The following is an 18665-nucleotide window of genomic DNA, read 5'->3' as shown; positions in this document are numbered from 1 at the left end:
AGAAAATGTAGAAGCAGTAAAAGACTTTGTATTTCTAGGTGCGAAGATTACTGCAGATGCTGACTGCAGTCAGGAAATCAGAAGACGCTTAATCCTTGGGAGAAGAGCAATGACAAATCTCGATAAAATAGTTAAGAGCAGAGATATCACACTGACAACTAAGGTCCGCATAGTTAAAGCAATGGTTTTCCCAGTAGTAACATATGGCTGCAGGAGCTGGACCATAAGGAAGGCTGAGAGGAGGAAGATAGATGCTTTGGAACTGTGGTGTTGGAGGAAAGTTCTGAGAGTGCCTTGGACTGCAAGAAGATCCAACCAGTCCATCCTCCAGGAAATAAAGCCAGACTGCTCACTTGAGGGAATGGTATTAAAGGCAAAACTGAAATACTTTGGCCACATAATGAGAAGACAGGACAGCCTGGAGAAGATGCTGATGCTAGGGAAAGTGGAAGGCAAAAGGAAGAGGGGCCGACCAAGGGCAAGGTGGATGGATGATATTCTAGAGGTGACAGACCCGTCCCTGGGGGAGCTGACGACCGACAGGAAGCTCTGGCATGGGCTGGTCCATGAAGTCATGAAGAGTCGGAAGCGACTAAACGAATAAACAACAACAAGGAGATTCCCAGATTCAAAGCAGGAGAACCACCGTACTGTACACTTTTATATTCCCCATTTTAGCAGGTAACTGCACTTTTGTTTTCCCTTTTGTTTCAGGGGGCCCTGTATTTATCAGTGAGCCTGAAGGCCTTACCTGGATCTAGTGGCAATGCTCCAGTCCAGTTGCACTGGTTGACTTTTCAATTTTCCATAATTTCTCAGTACGCTTGGTTTGGGGTACTATATTAAATTTAAATAACAGCTAGATTCAGCTACATCTTTGGCTGCAGAAAATGCTGGATCAAGGGAAACAAAAAACACCTCAGAGGGCCTGAAGGCCAACAGTAGTATCCGCTGCCCAATGATATCAGGTACTGATCTCAAACTTGTAGCCCATCTCCAGCCTGATATAATCAGAGCACTAAGAATGCAAGAAAGAAAGCAGTAGGAACAAATGGCTAAAAGGTGTCACAGTAGACTTATCTCTTGAAGGACTGAGATCTAAAATAGATCCAAAGTTAGTTTGAACTGAGAAATAAACTTGTCCTTTATGACAGATCATGCCCACTCCAATGAATGGGCAGGGCCAAGAGAAAGAACTTAGACTGTCACCTACCCTTCTGGCCTTTAGGAAGGGCCTGAAAACTTGGCTGCGCCATTGTCCCTAGGGATCCAGCAGTAGTGGTGAGCCTTGGCAATGGCTATATTAAATAGATACTGTATATTTTTTGTATTTACTAGCTGTGATTATGTTTTATTGAATTTTCAATCATGGTTTTCGGATAGTTGTATGCTGTTGTGTTTATTTATCTTTTACTGTTTCTGTTGTGGTTTTGTTGTGACCCGCCTAGAGTCAGACTTGTGAGAGGACGGCTATACAAATCTAATAAATAAATAAGTTAAAATTTGATCAATTTAAAATTAATTGTAGTTAATATGATTATTTAAAACCTGAGGAGTAATTACTTTATTAAAAGTTACAATTTGCTGAATAAAGTCCACTGAGTTCAGTGGAAATTACTCTCTGATAAATTTGTTTAAAACTGTAGTCTTGGAATAGGAGTGGCTTAAACACTTTTACTCCCAGAAATCCAATCCTTCAAAATGTAGTACATGTTTTGTATTATGCTGAAAATGCAATGTCTGCCTTCACCTGTATTGCTTATTTTCTGATAACATCACTTAATGCCTGAGATATTTCAGCCTAAAATAAAACCTATATTAAATACAGACATTTAAAAGGACAAATATTGTGGTAATATTTTCACTGTATGATCACATGATTGTAATTCTTTCTGGTGAGGGATACGAATCAGATCCACTTACATCCTCTATAAATTGTCTTTTTTCCCATCCTCTTCTGATCTTTCTCAGTTTCCTATTTATACATGGTAGAAGCAAAATTATCTTACCCAGAATTACTATGCACGGCAAGACAAGTGCAAGAACAAAATTTGGTGGTGTGTAAAATCTGTAGCATTCTTCTTCAAAGGCTCTTTTCCATCCATAAATTAATACATGGAAAGTACTTATGAGAAGAGCGACGTATCCAAGTGTAGACTTTGAGGTTTGAAGATGGGAAACAAATACAAATTAAAATGCTGAGAGATTGATTAACAGATATAGCTAACAAACTATTAGAAGTTATTTACAAAAACTAAACTATTATAAACATACATATAAAGGGATTGGGTTTCCCCCCATGTTATGATATACAAATAGGCTGAACAAAAATTAACTCTGAACATGGCTAAAGGACTTGGGAATATACAACAAAAACTAGCATTCAGTATTCTGAAAATCGGTCTAATAATTTTTAGTTTGATGACCCCAATTAACTTGTGCAATTAACTAAAAAGAAGGTGAAAAATGAATGGAAACATCTTGTATATTCAGCCAGTAGCTGGGAAGGCCCAGGGCCTTTCATGTTTTGCTGGATTAGCACAGAACATGAGATACACTTTACTGGTAGAAAGACTGAAGTAAAACAAGAAATAAACAAGAAATTTGCTTATTTGAATTAATTGTTATATGGGGAAATAGTTATACACAGAGGTCACCAAAAAACAAACAAACAATAAATAAATAAATCTGCAGGTATCTTCCATGCACAACTCTTATGCATGCCTGAAATGTATTTAGAATCCTTAGCTGGGCTGTATAATTTGTGATATCAGGACGCTGCAATGGAATTGTGAATATTTTAAAATGATATAAACAGTGGCATTCATGGGGGCAAGGTTAAAATCTCTGACACCTACAAAAGGGGTGAGGCTTGCATTGCAACAATCTTGCATTCTGCTGTCTTGCCAACGGACCCCCCCTCCCTGTGCAGATGCTGTTGGGTACTGTGTAAGTAAGGCATATGGAACTTTTTTTGGTTTGAGGCTGCACTGAGCATTGCATGGTATACTGAGGGCTGCAGTGCAGCTTTTATCAGACCCCCGTTTGTGATTTTAATGAGTTTTTCAAAGGGAAGAGGTGGGGTGAGTTAAGCCACTGCAAAGTTTAAGGGATCCATGTGACCTCTTAAAATTCTGCTGCCCTCCTACTCTCATATACACAAAAGGCTGAAGGTTTTCCTCTCCCATACACCATGGAGGGCTTTGGGAGCTATGGAAGGAAAACTAATGAGTTGCACTTTTTGTACCCTTCGTCTAAGCCCAATTGCTTCCTGTTCTCATTCAATGACAGAATTGAGTAGAAATAAGTACTGTTCAATATCAAGGATTTATTTTTGACTAAGCATTTTTTGGATTGGTTTTCTATTAAATTAATTTAGATTCCATGATTACTTGTGTGTTACTATTCAGAAAAAAATACTACTATCCCCCAATCTTGAACCTTGCAGTACTGAATGCTTACTGAAGACACTTGTGCTAGATTAGTTTATAATTCAGCGTTTCACTGCAGTACACACCTGAATAAAACTGAATTCTCTCCAATTTAATGATCTGTTTACTGAAGGAATAGAAGTCACAGCCAACAGAGAAAGCAGCCCAAGGCTCATTATTCCAAAAGAGACATACATTTCAATTCGCCATACTTCTTCCTCATTCCAGGAATTTTCAATATTTTCATGGACCTGGGGAAAGCAGAAGGGATTATGGAATTTTTAACATTTTAGGATATTAAAACACATTTATACAAAATTATTTAAAATTAATTGGAGATCTGATGGGCTTTAAAGTGTGTCTGGTAAACTATCATGAATGGGAGCAGGTAAGAGAGAGCTCATTAATGATTGTAAGGAGGCTTTAGAAACCTCAGTAGATCTGACCCTTCCCATGTTTACAAGGAGAATAAATAATGCAAACTAAGAAATTAATTGCAATTTCTCTTATTTTGAGAATAATACTATATGAATAATACTATATGAACTTATATACTTCATATATACACTATCACTAAATTGATTGTTTTGGAGTCAAGTGAGCAGTTTCCAGGAACAAAGTGAACATTATTGAAGCTAAATCAACTTGATAAAAAAAAATGAATTAATATATTGGACATCGTATATAAGAACAGGATTTACATGTACCTCCCTTTCCATTTACTTTTAATGATGATTTTTAATGCATATGCTCTTCCTGTGGGAGGCTGGCGCTGTAGATGATTTTTAATGCATATGCTCTTTAATGCATATGCGCTAGTTCTTCCTGGGGGAGGCTGGCGCTGTAGTGCCCTCCCTACTGAATGAGATCTTATTGCTACTTGGATTTTATATCTATCTATTCTCTATTTATATTGGTTGTTGGTATATATGTCTTTTGAGCCTGTCTTTTTTATAACTTATTATTTAGCAAGTACTGCATGATTTGTTGACTTTATACATAGTATAAATATTAACACATTTAAAAACCACACTTGAATGTTTCTTTCATACAGGAAGAAATGTTTAGGCAATGATCAACACAGCTCAAATTACGAATCACACAAGCAGCTTTGCCTGGGATGGGAAGGGCAATAGTTCTTCCTGCGGGAGGCTGGCGCTGTAGTGCCCTCCCTACTGAACGAGATCTTATTGCTACTTGGATTTTATATCTATCTATTCTCTATTTATATTGGTTGTTTGTACTTTGTGTTTTATGGTTTTAATTGACAATTTTATTGTAAACCACCCAGAGTCCCCCTTTTGGGGGAGATGGGTGGTGATAGAAATTTGAGAAATATCTATCTATCTATCTATCTACCTACCTACCTACCTACCTACCTACCTACCTACCTACCTAGGCATTCTGAATTACCTGACCCAAAAGGCACATTTTCCTTACCTGTTGATAAGCTGTATTTAAAAAGAGGTATCGTTCTGATCTCCTCATAGGCAAGCAGAGGCTGTAAACAACATGAATTGTTGCAAAGAAAAAACTAAGTAATCCAAGCTGTTTTCTACATTGCAGCCAGTTCTCTAACCAGGGTGGAAAGAGTTTGTATTTAGTACCATAATAAAGTTGATAAGCAGCTGCCAGGAGCCCTGATAAATACACTAGAGATAATAAAGTAATTGCAACAACTGGTAATGTCTTGTTCACAATCTCAATAGGAATCTTATAAAAATCACTCTGCTGATTCTTCACATAAGGATGTATTACATCTCTAATAAAGGAATAGATAAAAAAGAAGGTGGCTAGGCCAACAGCCACTATTACTGGTCCCTTCCACAGTGTGAACAATTGAAGAGGTAAATTTTCAATCTCCCTTGCAGATGATAAAGTGCCCAAATCAATAGGAATAAAATTGAGCTGACGAGCAAGTTCAATGATTTGATGTCGTGCTTGAATACTGTTACTGCATATGTAAACCTAAAACAAACAAACAGTCAGTAACTGCATGGACTAAGCAGTAACTAGAGTATATATTTCCAAGTATGAGAACCCATTTCCTGTAATCACCCTTAAAAGTTTTAACTCAACTTTTCAGACATTTTCTCATTTGCAATTTAAAAAGACATTTGTAGTTACTTTTATCTCTACTTATATAACTCAAGGATGCAAAATGTGTTGTCCAGAACCACATATAATCCCCCCAAATCTTGGATGGATCCCTTAGAGCCCCTCCAAATATTGATACTAGGGGAAGTTATTAAATACATGGGACATAACCAGTAGACCTGTGAACACTTTGAAAATGATTTGGAAGAAGTGTCGTTCAGGCATACATACCTTTTTTTCTATACAAGTCTGAAAAAAAAATCCTGCTGCTTTATTGAATGAAATCATTACAACTGCACATCTTTAATCCCACTCTTAAAGCAGCCACATCTATTTTCAGACCTCTATGGAAGCACGGAAAAAGACTTAGGTGCTTTACAGTAATGAATAGCAAATGCATGCTGCACTCATTCACGCAAGGTCCAAATGACTTCTTCTAAATCATTTTCACAGTGTACAACAGTTCTAATAACCATATTAATTGTACTTACTTTAATTTTAATTAAATTGAATGTATGTTGTCTAACCCTCTTTTGCTCTGGCCTTACCAACTTTTTCAATTGTGGATTGATAAGTCAATCCAAGGCCAAATGAGGTTCTCAGCTTGAAACTCTCCTCTGCAATCCTGATAAAACTAAATGCTAAAGTTGTTATACCATGAAGATGAGAAATAATCTCATTTTATAGGTAGTCTCATATGAAAAATTACAGTATTTTGCAGCAGAAGCTTCAAGTGGTTTCTCATTTATTTATTTGATAGTTGATTAAATAAATTATTTCAGAATTATATCTGCTAATTTCTTAAGATTTGGACAGTAACTGTAGGTTTGTGAAACTCTGTTATAGCATCCAAATACAAAGAACACCTCTGTGCAAAGCTAACTGGGATAAAAGCAATGAGTCTGTCCTGCTTTTTCTCTAAATATCTGCAGTATTCTGCTATCTACAAATTTTCAGTACTAACAACTGTGGAACTTCTTTGGCATTTGATGTTTTCCTTGGTTTTACTTCAGCAATACAAGTTACTTTTTATTGCCTTGGCATGGTGAGCACTGTTTGCTCCATGTGCTGAATGAAATTCTGAATGGCAAGAGAATGCAACTTGTGTGAACAATAAAAAGAATTATTCTCCTTATGCCATTGTTTTATTTGGGAATATATAATAACAAGTTGATTATGGATATTAAAGGAGGCACTTGCGTTTTCATTGGTTTAAATGCTGAAATGCATAACTTACCTGTCTGCTTGCATCTTTTGGTCCTATTTGTAGTGCCCATGCTGAAATAACATTGAACCCTTTGACAACAAAGGAATCTGGGAAAAGGGATGACAGGTACTCCGCATTGGATTCTGGATACTGATTAACTTTCATGTTGTTGCTGACATCTACAAGGATTTTACCAACTAGTAGATGCTTGAGGTCCCACAAAGCTGCATAGTGTTCTCTGCGTATAGCAATAAAAATTATGTTTGCTTTTGCTATAGCATCTTCATGATGAGTGACATCAACAACATGGGGAAAGAATTCAGCAACAAATTTAGGATTTCTGCTTCCTATTACCACGTGGAACCCACACCTAATAAGCCTAATGGTCAAGGATTTAGCAAAGTCCCCACTTCCAATTATGCCAACTGTAATCTTACTGGTGTCCTTGATAAAATTTCTGCCATTTGGTAAGAAAGTTTCATTTAAGACTTTAGGACTTCCCATCATAGAAATCGATTCCATATCTGTATACAGAAATTACAAGGATATTTTCTAAAAGAAAACAGAAACACACATGATTAATATACCACATGATTATTTTCTCACTGATATATCTTGAAGCAAATTTCCTATACCAACTGAAAATAAAAAAGTTCAGAATGGGATGTGACACTCATGTCTGCATTAAGGCAGGCCTAATTTCTCTGCTGCAAGCTGGAAAGATCTCTCCCTTGTAAAAGTAGGCAGGACCTTTAATTCTAGCCCTCTGTGTATGCCAAGTAAAAACACTACAGAGCAAAAGAATTCAACAAACGTTAACCCTAGCTATGAAAAAAAAATGACCTCAGAGAGCATTTATGGTAGAATTCTAGAGTATATGTATAAAGTTAAGTTTTCATGAGAAATCTGGGATTCTTCAATACATTTGTCTGCCAAAGCTGGCCTTATCTTTACAAAATACACTATATTTTGTGAAGAATTCAGTCACTATCTCTAAATTTCATTTTTAAGCTGCAAAATAAAAATGATGACTGATAAAAAACAACACTATTGCAATCTGGGACCATTGTTGCTACTCTAAAGGCCAACTAGGACTTCCTACATAAGCAAACACAAGTAAGGTTCAGATTTTATATTGATGCTTCTGCTACTGTCTAGCAGTGCAGATATGGTAGCCCTATAGAATAAGCTGTTGACAAGAGTGCAAAAAGTAATCTCATATCTATCTATCTATCTATATTGTATAATTTTTATTAAGAATGTTGATTATAATAGTAAAATCTAATACAAACTAAACTTAAAGAAAGAAAAGAGAACAGAAAGGAATAAAAAGTGTAAGGAAAAAGAAAAAAGAGAGAAGAAAGAGTATAATGAAGAGAAAAGAAATATATAAATAAGTGAATTCCAACATTCATCACACAAGTATAAACAAATTTAGTGACTCTTCACCCCCTCTAAGGTTACAAACATTTATTTCTTCATCCCATATGCCATCTCTTATCTATAAACAAATCCATAAAACATCATCTTTTCAGTCCTGGTGTCACCAGAAAGTCCATAAAGGGTTTATCTTGTTTGAACCTTCTCAAACCAACGCAAAAAGTGTAATCTCTGTGTCACATGAGGCCCAACAAGAGGGTTGGATGCAGCACCAAATCCAATCCTTGCTCCTGGCTTTCTTCTGTGTCTACCTGCTACTTTCCCAACCTTTCCCCATCACTTTGCTTTGCTTCCTTTCTCCCTTTCCAAACTTGCCTTTCTTTCTCTCTCTCCCTCTATTTTTTCTGACCATCCTCTTTATATTACCTTTTCCCAACTCCTGTCTGATAATTCCTGTTCATCCACACTCTTCCAAACTCTTCTTTTTTTGTAAAAAAAAAAGAAAGTAGCTGTATTTTGCTATTATGGAGGAGCTAATTAAAAAAACTGCACTTTCCCCCTTTTGAAACAGTAAGAAAACTTCCATTTAGCCCCTCTTCCCAAAAATGTATATCTAAGCTTCTTCTTCACTGTTTATTCCCTTCTACCTTTATTCCCTTCAATTCCTCTTAGTCCAATTTGATACTAAAATCAAATTGTCAGCATTGAAACTCTTACTACTGAGTACTGTACCACCATCTACTGGTGAACAAATAAACTCAATCTGTTTTCTCTTTTTCATTTTGCTAAAGAGATATAGAGAGTTTGTATGTATATGATGGGAGAACTTGAAGTATTATCCAAGAACCTATTCCTTCCTGTTTTTTGGAATGAAGCTTTTAACATTCCATATAATGAGATTTGTGACCTCTGATTGGAATTATATACCTGTGTTGTATAAAATATAAATAAATACAAATATACTGGAATATGGTATAGTTTGTACATCAGACTTATTTCTGTTTACTAATTTCTGTTAACCAATAGTCTGTATATATAAAAGTAGGGGATCATCCAATTCAAGCAATGTCGATTAAAGATAACAGGTTTTAGGATATAAGTGTAACCTAAGTTATATGACAATGTTGTGTCTTCTTTGTTCTTACAGAGGTGGGAATGCCTCTTCTGAAGTAGTTATTTGACATCTGCAGTTACTATAATACTTATATTAAAAACTTCTACAACAAGGAAAAGCAGTTTCTTACTTCTCAAAATCTGTAGTTTCATTCAATTACTTTAATACTCAAATGTTTTCCTTTCTTTTTTTAAAATAAGTGCTTTATTAGTCCTGTGGAAATGAATCAGTCTTAAATGTGACTTGCAAATTCAATTGACTTTTGGTTAACAATCATTTTGCCAAAGCAAACTGATGTAGTAATAGTTTTGTCAAGCTAAATGATGAGAAATGATGAATTTCTGCATCCCATGAAGGTGGTATTTTCAAAGGTACACTGTAAATCTGTCTACCACTTGCTAATGTTTTATTTATAGAAAATCAGTTACTTTTATTTGCTCTTGAACAACTAACTAAAAGATCTAATGTCTACAAGAAGGTTTATACATTTATACTCAATACTTTGTTCAACTGTTAAAATTATTAATTTCAAGCTTCTAAAATTAGATCTTAAATTATATACTGCAGTTCTCTAATCAGAACATCTGAGAATTTTTCTTTAAAATACTTAAGTTCTAAACTGTTTTATTTGAAACTTCCCAGAACAGTGATACAATAGTTAATGCAATACTGTTTACTTAGTCAGTTTGCCACTTTTTAATTCAACAAATAGCAGTGAAGGATTGCCAAAACCTGATGTTTGATTCGAACTTGTGGGTAAGCAGTGCAGCAATAGGATATGAAAGAAAAGCATTGCTTCACTACTAAATGCCTAAGATGAGCTTTACCGTAACAGAGTTGTAAACAGGAAACTCTAGGATAGGATAAAGGTCTGAATAACATTCTTATTTTAAAACATTTTAACTGATTATCTCCCTATCCCCTCATCAATTTAGCAGCATATTTTTACTATTTATATATGTTTGATTACAGAGTATTTATGCTTTCATTATGGCCATAACTTGGGGCCTTTAAAATATGTACTATATATTGATTCATATCTGCCAAAAATGTTGATGGTCAAAAACACTAACAATTTGAGAAATGCAGATGGCAACACTATTAGCCAACAGTACAGAAGTTTTATAAGAACTTATGAAAATAAGAATGAAAAGTTTGAAAAATCTGGGCTAATATTAATTATTAAGAAAACAAAGGGAATGCTGCTGTATCCAACAAGTTGGATGATAAAGAAGTGATAGCTGTAATGTGTTTTCTTGGCCTTAAGAATAGATAAAAGAAGGACATCGGGCTAGAGAAAGAAGGCATGACAAAGTTAGACAAGATCATATTTAAATTATCTAACAATGAAAAACATGGCAAAAGGGTAAAATCTTCATAGATTCCCACATAGTGAGAGAGAAGGGGCCTAAGGCAACTCTTGTGGGACTGCATTCCGTATCTCTGGGACAATAAAAGAGAATTGTTGCCTTCTACCTGCCAGAAAGATGGGCTTCTGATACAGAGGTTATCTTTTAAAGACTTTTCCTTCTGATCTTCTCAGTTGTAATACAGAGCTGTGATAGTTGAACACTGAGAAGAGACTTAAGGGTTTGAATTACAAATTTGGAATGTGGCTACTATGAATACAATGGATTTCAAGAAGACCAGTTAGTTGGTCCTGGACCAAATAAGGCTGACCACTCCCTTGAGATAATGATCAGCAAGCAGAAACTGACATATTTTGGGCATGTGATGCTAGTGGATGCTGGACTATAAAAATTACTATATTTGATAAAGTTAAGGAAAATAGCAGAAACAGCTGACAAGAGGTAAGGTGGATGAACAGGACAACTGGAAAATCCTTGGAAAAGTTACAAATTACTACTAGAGACAGATTGACATGGTAAGCATTTGTCCATACAGGTGGGCTTCACTTAATGACAGTAATTGAGCGCAGAATTTCCATTGCTAAACCATGTGGTTGTAAAGTGAGATGGCATTGCTTAGCGATGGCAATCCTAGCAATTCCCCTTGCCATCGTTAAGTAAATTTTACCTGCCATTAGCCTGAGCGCCCACCCCAATCCAAGCCATTCCGGGCTTGGTTCCTCCCAGCCCCGAACACTGCTTTCAACTCCCCCTGCCTATCTTCCCGCCCATCTCTGCCATTTTGGAAGCCCTGCACCCTGCCTTGTGGGGCAGGAAGCCCACCCACGCGATGCGAAGTGTCCTTTCCCACCTGCGTGGGCGTGAGGCCGCCAATAGCAAGCTCCACCCTCCCCAACCTGCATTCCTTCACCTAGCTGCCTCCTCTCCCAGTTCCTCGCACCCACCTTTTGCCTTTTTCGCCCAGCAGAAGTGGCTGCCTGCCTTTGTGAGTCCTTTTCAGACCCAGTTTCTCCGGTGATCATTTCTTCCACATGAAGAAATAGCATTCTGAAGGGAGCTACGTGGGAACCTTTGCAGATGGGCTTCCCACCCCCAAGGCAGGGTGCAGGGCTTCCAAAAGGGCAGAGATGGGGGGGGACATAGGTGGGTGGGGGGAGTCGAAGCACCCCCGCAGTGTAAGTGTGGGCTGGCTGCCAAGTGCCCGAATTTTGATCACATGACTGCGGGGGTGTTGCAACAGTCATAATTTTGGGCACAGGTCGTAAGGCCATTTTTTCAGCGCCATCGTAATTTCGAATGGTTGCTGAACAAATGGTCATTAAGTGAAGACTACCTGTACAGTCACTAGAAGTCAATGGCATGTAACAATTTCTGTGAACATGGGCTAGAGTACCATTATCTTCTGTGTCATGGAATGCTGTATGTCATTTCATGCATCAGAATGGCAGACTGTCTTCTGCTGCAACCCTTAAAAAACAAAGTTATTTTCATTATTAATGAAAGCATTTGTTTATAAATAGTTGCTGTTATAATCAAGCTATTTACTTCCTATACTGAATCTAAATATGAGGAAGCAAGCCCTGGTAGATTCATGGAATAATGGGAAAATAATAGCACTTCTAAATATTATCTATTTTTATTACCAGTGAAATTTACATATACAGGTAGTCCTTGCTTACTGACTGCCTTGTTTAGCAACTGTTCGAAGTTACAATGGTTGAAAAAAAAAAAACAGCTTTGCAACCAATCCTTGCATTTACAGCTGTCGCAGCATCCCACAGTCATGTGATCACCATTCAGGCACTTTCTAACTGGTGCTCATTTACGCCCAATTGCAGCATCCCACGGTCATGTGATCACCATTTGCGAGTTTCATAACCAGCTTCCAACAAGCAGAATTAATGGAGAACACGGAAGTGAAATCACAAGTTGCAGTCACTTGATGCCTTGTATAAGGACCGTGGTGTTTTGCTTAACGATGAAAGCAGAAGTGAAATAATTCTGGCTGGGTCATGTGATTTTTTGCTTAACGACTGCAGCACTTAGTGACAGAGTTGCCAATCCCAATTGTGGTCAGTGATTGAGGACTGCCTGTACAACAGTGGGATAACACTGTGAAGGAAAATCTCCATGCATTTATCAATTAAACAAATGATGTAAGACAGTGAAGTGGAAGACAGGGTCCATGAATATAAGAGATTAGAAAAGAGCCTGGCTATAGAACACTTTAAAAATGACAGAATAAAAATGAGACAGTAAAAAAATTCACAACTGTGGGAGATGCTGCTAAAAATAAAAGTAATTGACTCTAATGGCAGATGAGTTTCAGGCAATGATTTAGAATGTTTACTGTTTGTTCAAAATGTTCTGGCCATGGAAAATGCTGCCATACAAATTTAACTTTCCTGTGACAAAACAACTATTTCAACTGAGTATAATGCTGGATCTGTGAACTTAGAGACTCTGTGGTTAGCTCTTCTGATGACTGCATAGTAAACATTAACTTCACACAGACACATATCCTTAAAAATAGTTTTGACTAACATGTTCCTGCTCAGTCATGGCATTCAGCAACAATAGACAAAGAACAGTGCTTTCTATCTCTGAACCCTCTGCCTTTTTTTTTCTTTTTGGAATGCGAAACTAGCTCAGCCCTGCCCAGCACCTCTTTGCAAAAGGACTGCCTTTACCTTTTTCCGCACACAAGGCCAGCCTGGCCCGGCACCTGGGCCAGGCACACCTCATCAGCAACGGGAGCAAGAAGATGGCGAGGTCAGCTGAGGCGGCAGAGCACAGGGCGGCAGGGGTCCAAAAAGACACAGATGGGGGGGAGATAGGTGGGTGGGGAGAGTTGCAGCGCCTCTGTGGTCATAAATGCGAGCAGGCTGCCAAGCACCCGAATTTCGATCACGTGGCTGCGGGGGCCCTGCAACAGCCTAACTTTGGGCACTGTCATGAGCACTGATGGTGAGCAGGAGGAGGCCCCTATCCAGGGGGGAAAGTAGCGAGGAGTTGAGCAGTCATTCAAAGAGACACAGAACAGACCCGCCTTGACTTTGGGGTTTATCTGCATGGGTTTTCTCACGCTTCTTCAGTTTGTTAGGATTTTCTGTCTAACGTAGCAGTAATAAAACACTAGAGACCTATTCCTCATCTCAGCGTGGTTCCTGACTGATAGGACAGGCACCAGTTGTAAGTCACTTTTTTCAGCGCGTTTGTAACTTTGAACAGTTGCTGAACAAATGGTCGTTAAGCGAGGACTACCTGTACATAGTTAATAACGTGGTCAGACTTGGCATAAGCAGCTTTAATTCTTGAATAGGTGCCACGGGACATGAAGTAGTTTGCTTCTAACCTATAATCTATAGAAAATTATCTCTTGTCAGAATTGTTGGACCACCAATGCAACATAAATAAGCTGACTGCTGACAGGCCAACAGAACAGATGAACCCTGTATTTTCTTACATGCAGTCCTCGCTTACCGACTGCATTTAGCAACCTTCAGAGTTACAACGGTGTTAAAAAACAGCTTTGTGACCAATCCTTGCATTTATGACTATTGCAGGGTCCCATGGTTACATGATAGCCATTTTCATGCTTCCCAACTGGCTTGCAACAAGCAGAGTTAATGGAGAACATGGAAGTAAAATTGTAAGCTGCGGTCACTGATGTTTCATTTAATGACTGAATGGGAAGTGACACTGTAAGTCCATTGCAGCTGCATGATTTTTCGCTTAGTGACCATGGTGCTTAGTGATGGAGTTGCTGGTCCCAATTGTGGTCGCTAAGCAAGGACTACCCGTACTTGCATCCTCATTTCCTAGTCTTCCTGACAAGGTAATTCTTTTCCCTGGCAGCTGCCATCTAAAAGTTCAAAGGGTATCCTCATGATGCTGCCACCACTTATTTGATCTGGACACTTTCTTTTTCCTTACAGTTTGCTCTTCCCTTCTCAGTTATTAAATCCAAAAGCACTGAGGTATAAGGGACCAGCTTTCAATATACAGGTCAGGCATAGTATAGAAATATTTAAATTCACCTAAAATGTTGATATTTATCTACAACAGCTACTGGGCAAAAGTTTCTACAGACAAAAATGTACAGAGAGAAGAAACTCTACATGCACAATAAAAATTAGAAATGAATGTGCCTGCCTAACCACAGTCCCTTCTCTAAAGTAGAAAATGAAGAATAAACCTCTTAAGCAGAGCTACCCCTGCTTCAGTCTACTGTTCTTTTCTTTCAAATTAATGATCTCAACCACCAATTGACTATATTCAAAATCTTTTCTCTCTCTCCCTTCCTGTCAAGGAGAAAGAAACGAACTCCTTAATGGTTGTTCCCCATTTCAGCATGTTACATTCTATTAAAATTTCTGAACAATCAAGTATCAGTTTCAAAAGATCTTATATTCCTTATATGCTGTGGGAAATGTCCCTATTTTTCTCCCATTGATATCTGGCATCACTGGGACATACATTTTTTCTCACAAGTCTTAAAATCATGGTATATGCTAACAAACCCTCCCCATTTCTTTTCTACCACTTTTTAGCCTAGTCTCAAAAAACAGGTTATGGGCAGATTTAAGAGTTCTGGCATCAGGGTTCTTATGAAAAGCTGAGTAAGACTTGAGCCAGGTACAAAATAGCAGCTTGGGAGAGAAGAGAAGCTAGAATCAGAAGCAAAGAGTTAATTGGGATAGAACTTGTATTTACTGTACAGCACAGATAAAAACCAGCATATTATATGAGTATAGATCCTCACTTGAGCCATTATAAGGAAAAATATGCTTGACTTTTAGGGAGGTACCAACAAAATGCTTCAGAGCAGGTGTGGGTCCACTGGGAGCTTCCTGGCTCATGCACATATTTCCCTAGGACTGTATGGCTACTCTGTGAGGCAGCTTTTTTACAGAGATGCTGACAGGTGCAGTGTGTGCACCCAGGCCAATTCCAAAGCACCTTTTGGATTGAAAGTGCAGCACATCTCTAGTTAAAAGTTAAACATATTTGTCAAAGAACTGTGAAATATGATAAGCTGCCTACTAACATTTATTATTTTCCAATGTAATGAATAGATTCTTCTCCACAAGTACACTAAGTTACACAAGACTTTATTTGAAAAAAATAGTGATTGTGTTTTCAGAATAACAGTTTATCAATATCTTTGCTGGACCCTTTTCATCCCTACCATGCAAAGTACTTTATAAAAGTCAGTACATTGTGAATGTGCCAGAATAACCTGAAAAGAGGCATTCATAATTGGCTGACACATAAATGCAGTTTCCACAAAAAAAATAAATGGTAATAAACCAAGATTTGGATAAAATATGAAACTGCAACTAGTGCAAAATTAAAGCAGAGGGTTCCCAATTCTTCTTTCCTCCTATGCTCAAGGTGTGTAAGCTGAAGGTGAAAGAGTGTCTAAATCCAAGAAGAATCTAGGCTTCTTAATCTCACTTAAATGGTCTACTTTAGATTGTAAGATTCTTGAAAGTACAGATTAACTTATTTGCACTATGTGTTTCCTTTTTTTGTTTAAAGCCTACTATGTAAATCTCTTATCTCCAATCTTCTGACCTTCTGGAAGACCTTAAAAAGCTGGCTCTTCTCCCAAACATTGGGATAGGGTGAGGCTGGAGCCCCAGTGTTTGTAATTGTTGATGCACCAGGGAGTATTGTTAGGATATTTGGGGGGGGGGGGTGTTGAATGTTGGTTTTATTATCTTTGTTTTTTTATTGGTGTTTTGGTGGGCTGCCCAGAGTTGTAGCACATAAGATGGGTGAACGTATAAGTCTTTGAAGAAAGAAAGAAAGAAAGAAAGAAAGAAAGAAAGAAAGAAAGAAAGAAAGAAAGAAAGAAAGAAAGAAAACAAACATGTTCTCAAGGGAGAACATAAACAGAGGAAAAAAACTTTCAGCAGAAGCAAAACCACATGAAAATTAAAGCACAAAAAAAGGCCACTTTTTAATGGATAGCAGGCAAATGACTACTTAATTATACAATTACCACATGGGTAAAATTTTCCTTTTCACTTCCAAGGGCAGCTGACCAAGCTACCTAAGGTGAAGTGCATCGTTTTCTGATAATCTGCTCATTTACTGAGGCTCAGAGTCTCAACAGGTGGCAATACCTGGGTAATCTAGTCAGGATTCAAAAGCTAAGCAGGGATGGGTTAATACTTGGATGAGAGACCACTAGGGAATACCAGAGTTGTAGCCTAGACTGGAAACACAAAAGCTATCCTGGAAAAATGGAATGGCATTCTGTACTGTTGCCAAGAAAACTCCTTGGCTGTAATAATCAAATCACCAGGAATCAGGCTAGACTTGAAGGGGTCTTACATGTATGCTGCCAGTGTTAAGTTATAAGTGCACTGAAGTTATGTTCCATGTCAAAAGTGGATGCTTATCTGCATCTTGGATTATAGGCACAACAGGTAGTTCTATGAGAGGTTTTAATCAGAAAATAATTACAGAATTCATTTGTAATAATGGTGAGTGGGAGAGGGCCCATTATATTGTATCCAAATATCCTCTCTGCCCATCTCCCCTATTATTAAGTTCTGATCAGAGGTAGGTTGACTATGCTGAAGTATTTAAGTTCCATTTTACATACAGTATTGAAGTTTTATTTCCAATGAACATAAAAGCCCGCAGACCACCAGAAGTTTCTGGTTCCAGCTCTCAGTGATCTTCGCAATACTGAGCTCAGCTGTGTGTGGCACTCAGGGCTGAACAGGAAGCATCTAAGACTTTTGACACAGTGCATTCTTTGACCTCCACAGTTTAACTGCTAACCCTTGGGTTAATTATTCTGTTGACTGTGCCTTGAAAAGAAATATAAATCCATAAGACCTAATCATGATTTTATTAGCCTGTAACCTAGAGCAGCCACATATTATTATTAGGCCATATATAAACCTAGCTTTATTACATTTCTTTTTTGTTCTGCAGCTTTGCCCTGAATGCTCTGCAAGAGGGTGTCCTGTCAGATAGCACCGAGGATTTAGCCTTCTGCATTTCTGGGGGGGGAGGCATATTCTGTTCTCCAGGGCCGCTCTGCATCCTGTCACCCGTTGAAAGCCCCACAGGCCATGTTAAATAGAAATCAATGCTTCAGCTCGAGCAAGCTCGCTCTCCGCTTTGCCTCGCTGCGCTCCCTCCCTCTCCGGCCAGGATTTCCCGGTTCCCCGTTTTCAGACGGGGCCGCCATGGAAAAAATAATAATCAAGGAGGGCGCGGGGGTAGGTAAACCCGTGAGAGGCTCAGCTTCTCCCTTTCTTTTCCTCTCTGCTCTGCGTGGTGTTACTGAATGCACCTTAGCTCTGGCTGCCTCTTTCTCTATTGCTCACCTCACTTCAACGCCCGCGCCGCCGCCCGCCGCTCTCTCTTGCTCTCCAACCTCCAGCTTGCTGTGGCAGCTTCCAGTCAAGAGGGAGAGAGGCGATTCTTTCCTCGGCTCCGTCGTGTCGGAGGTGGGTGCCACAGGCGAGCAGAAGCTGAGTGGGCAGCCCGACTCGTCCTTGAGCAGGGCACTGAAAGGCGGAGGAAACGGCAGCGGAGTGACGGGCAATAAGGGGGGCGCCGCCGCCGCCGCGCGTGCAATCAGCCAGAAGCGAGCGCGGACTACAGCCGGCGACTTCCACCCGAGGATGGAAGGGGGAGATTGATAGATGACCCGAGCAGGCCCTAAAGGCGCTGTGCTATTGCGCGCTCAGGAAGAGCGAAAACAGCCGCGCTGCTGTTAACGGCAAGGACAGACAAAAACACATTGTCCAGGAGCTTTATTTTCTTGTTCCCGGTGCTTCTGTCCCCAGATGCAGAATTACAGAATAAAAACAAACATTTGGAGGATAAGGTGACATCGTTTGACATGTGCAATCCTATCTTACCTACACATCTACCTACCTACCTACCTATATAAAATAATCCGAAGCAAAAGTAGCCCTGAGTTTGTCGGGAAATAAGCTGTCATCGTGACTCAGCATTTTCTCCGGTCCTTCCGAGGTGGAGGCATTGCAAATATAATACCAAACATTAAATTGCTTCATGTATATGCAAAA

The 18665-nt window shown here is 38.7% G+C and overlaps 1 protein-coding gene across 1 annotated transcript; it reads right to left on the bottom strand.

The window, feature by feature from the left end:
* Positions 1-403: 403 nt before the first annotated feature.
* STEAP2 (STEAP2 metalloreductase) lies at positions 404-7731 on the bottom strand. Its single transcript, XM_063303597.1, has 4 exons — positions 6766-7731; positions 4872-5399; positions 3518-3682; positions 404-2157 (listed from the first exon to the last, which is right to left on the bottom strand). The coding sequence occupies exons 1-4, from the start codon at positions 7255-7257 to the stop codon at positions 1873-1875; spliced, it is 1470 nt and encodes a 489-aa protein (XP_063159667.1). The 5' UTR covers positions 7258-7731; the 3' UTR covers positions 404-1872.
* Between the last annotated feature and the right edge of the window lie 10934 nt (positions 7732-18665).

Source organism: Candoia aspera, chromosome 4, assembly GCF_035149785.1.
Source record: "Candoia aspera isolate rCanAsp1 chromosome 4, rCanAsp1.hap2, whole genome shotgun sequence".
NCBI classification, from domain to species: Eukaryota; Metazoa; Chordata; class Lepidosauria; order Squamata; family Boidae; genus Candoia; species Candoia aspera.
The sequence above is the reverse complement of the archived record's forward strand: the minus strand, read 5'-3'. Positions and strand labels throughout refer to the sequence as shown.

Bases quoted from the DNA above. Each gene is read 5' to 3' on its own strand.
- STEAP2 (XM_063303597.1), bottom strand. From the start codon at position 7,257: ATGGAATCGATTTCTATGATGGGAAGTCCTAAAGTCTTAAATGAAACT. The intron at 5,400-6,765 runs GTAAGTTATGCA...TGTTTGTTTTAG, and splicing joins CAAAAGATGCAAGCAGACAG to GTTTACATATGCAGTAACAG. The intron at 2,158-3,517 runs GTGTGTACTGCA...CAAACCTCAAAG, and splicing joins GAGAATTCAGTTTTATTCAG to TCTACACTTGGATACGTCGC.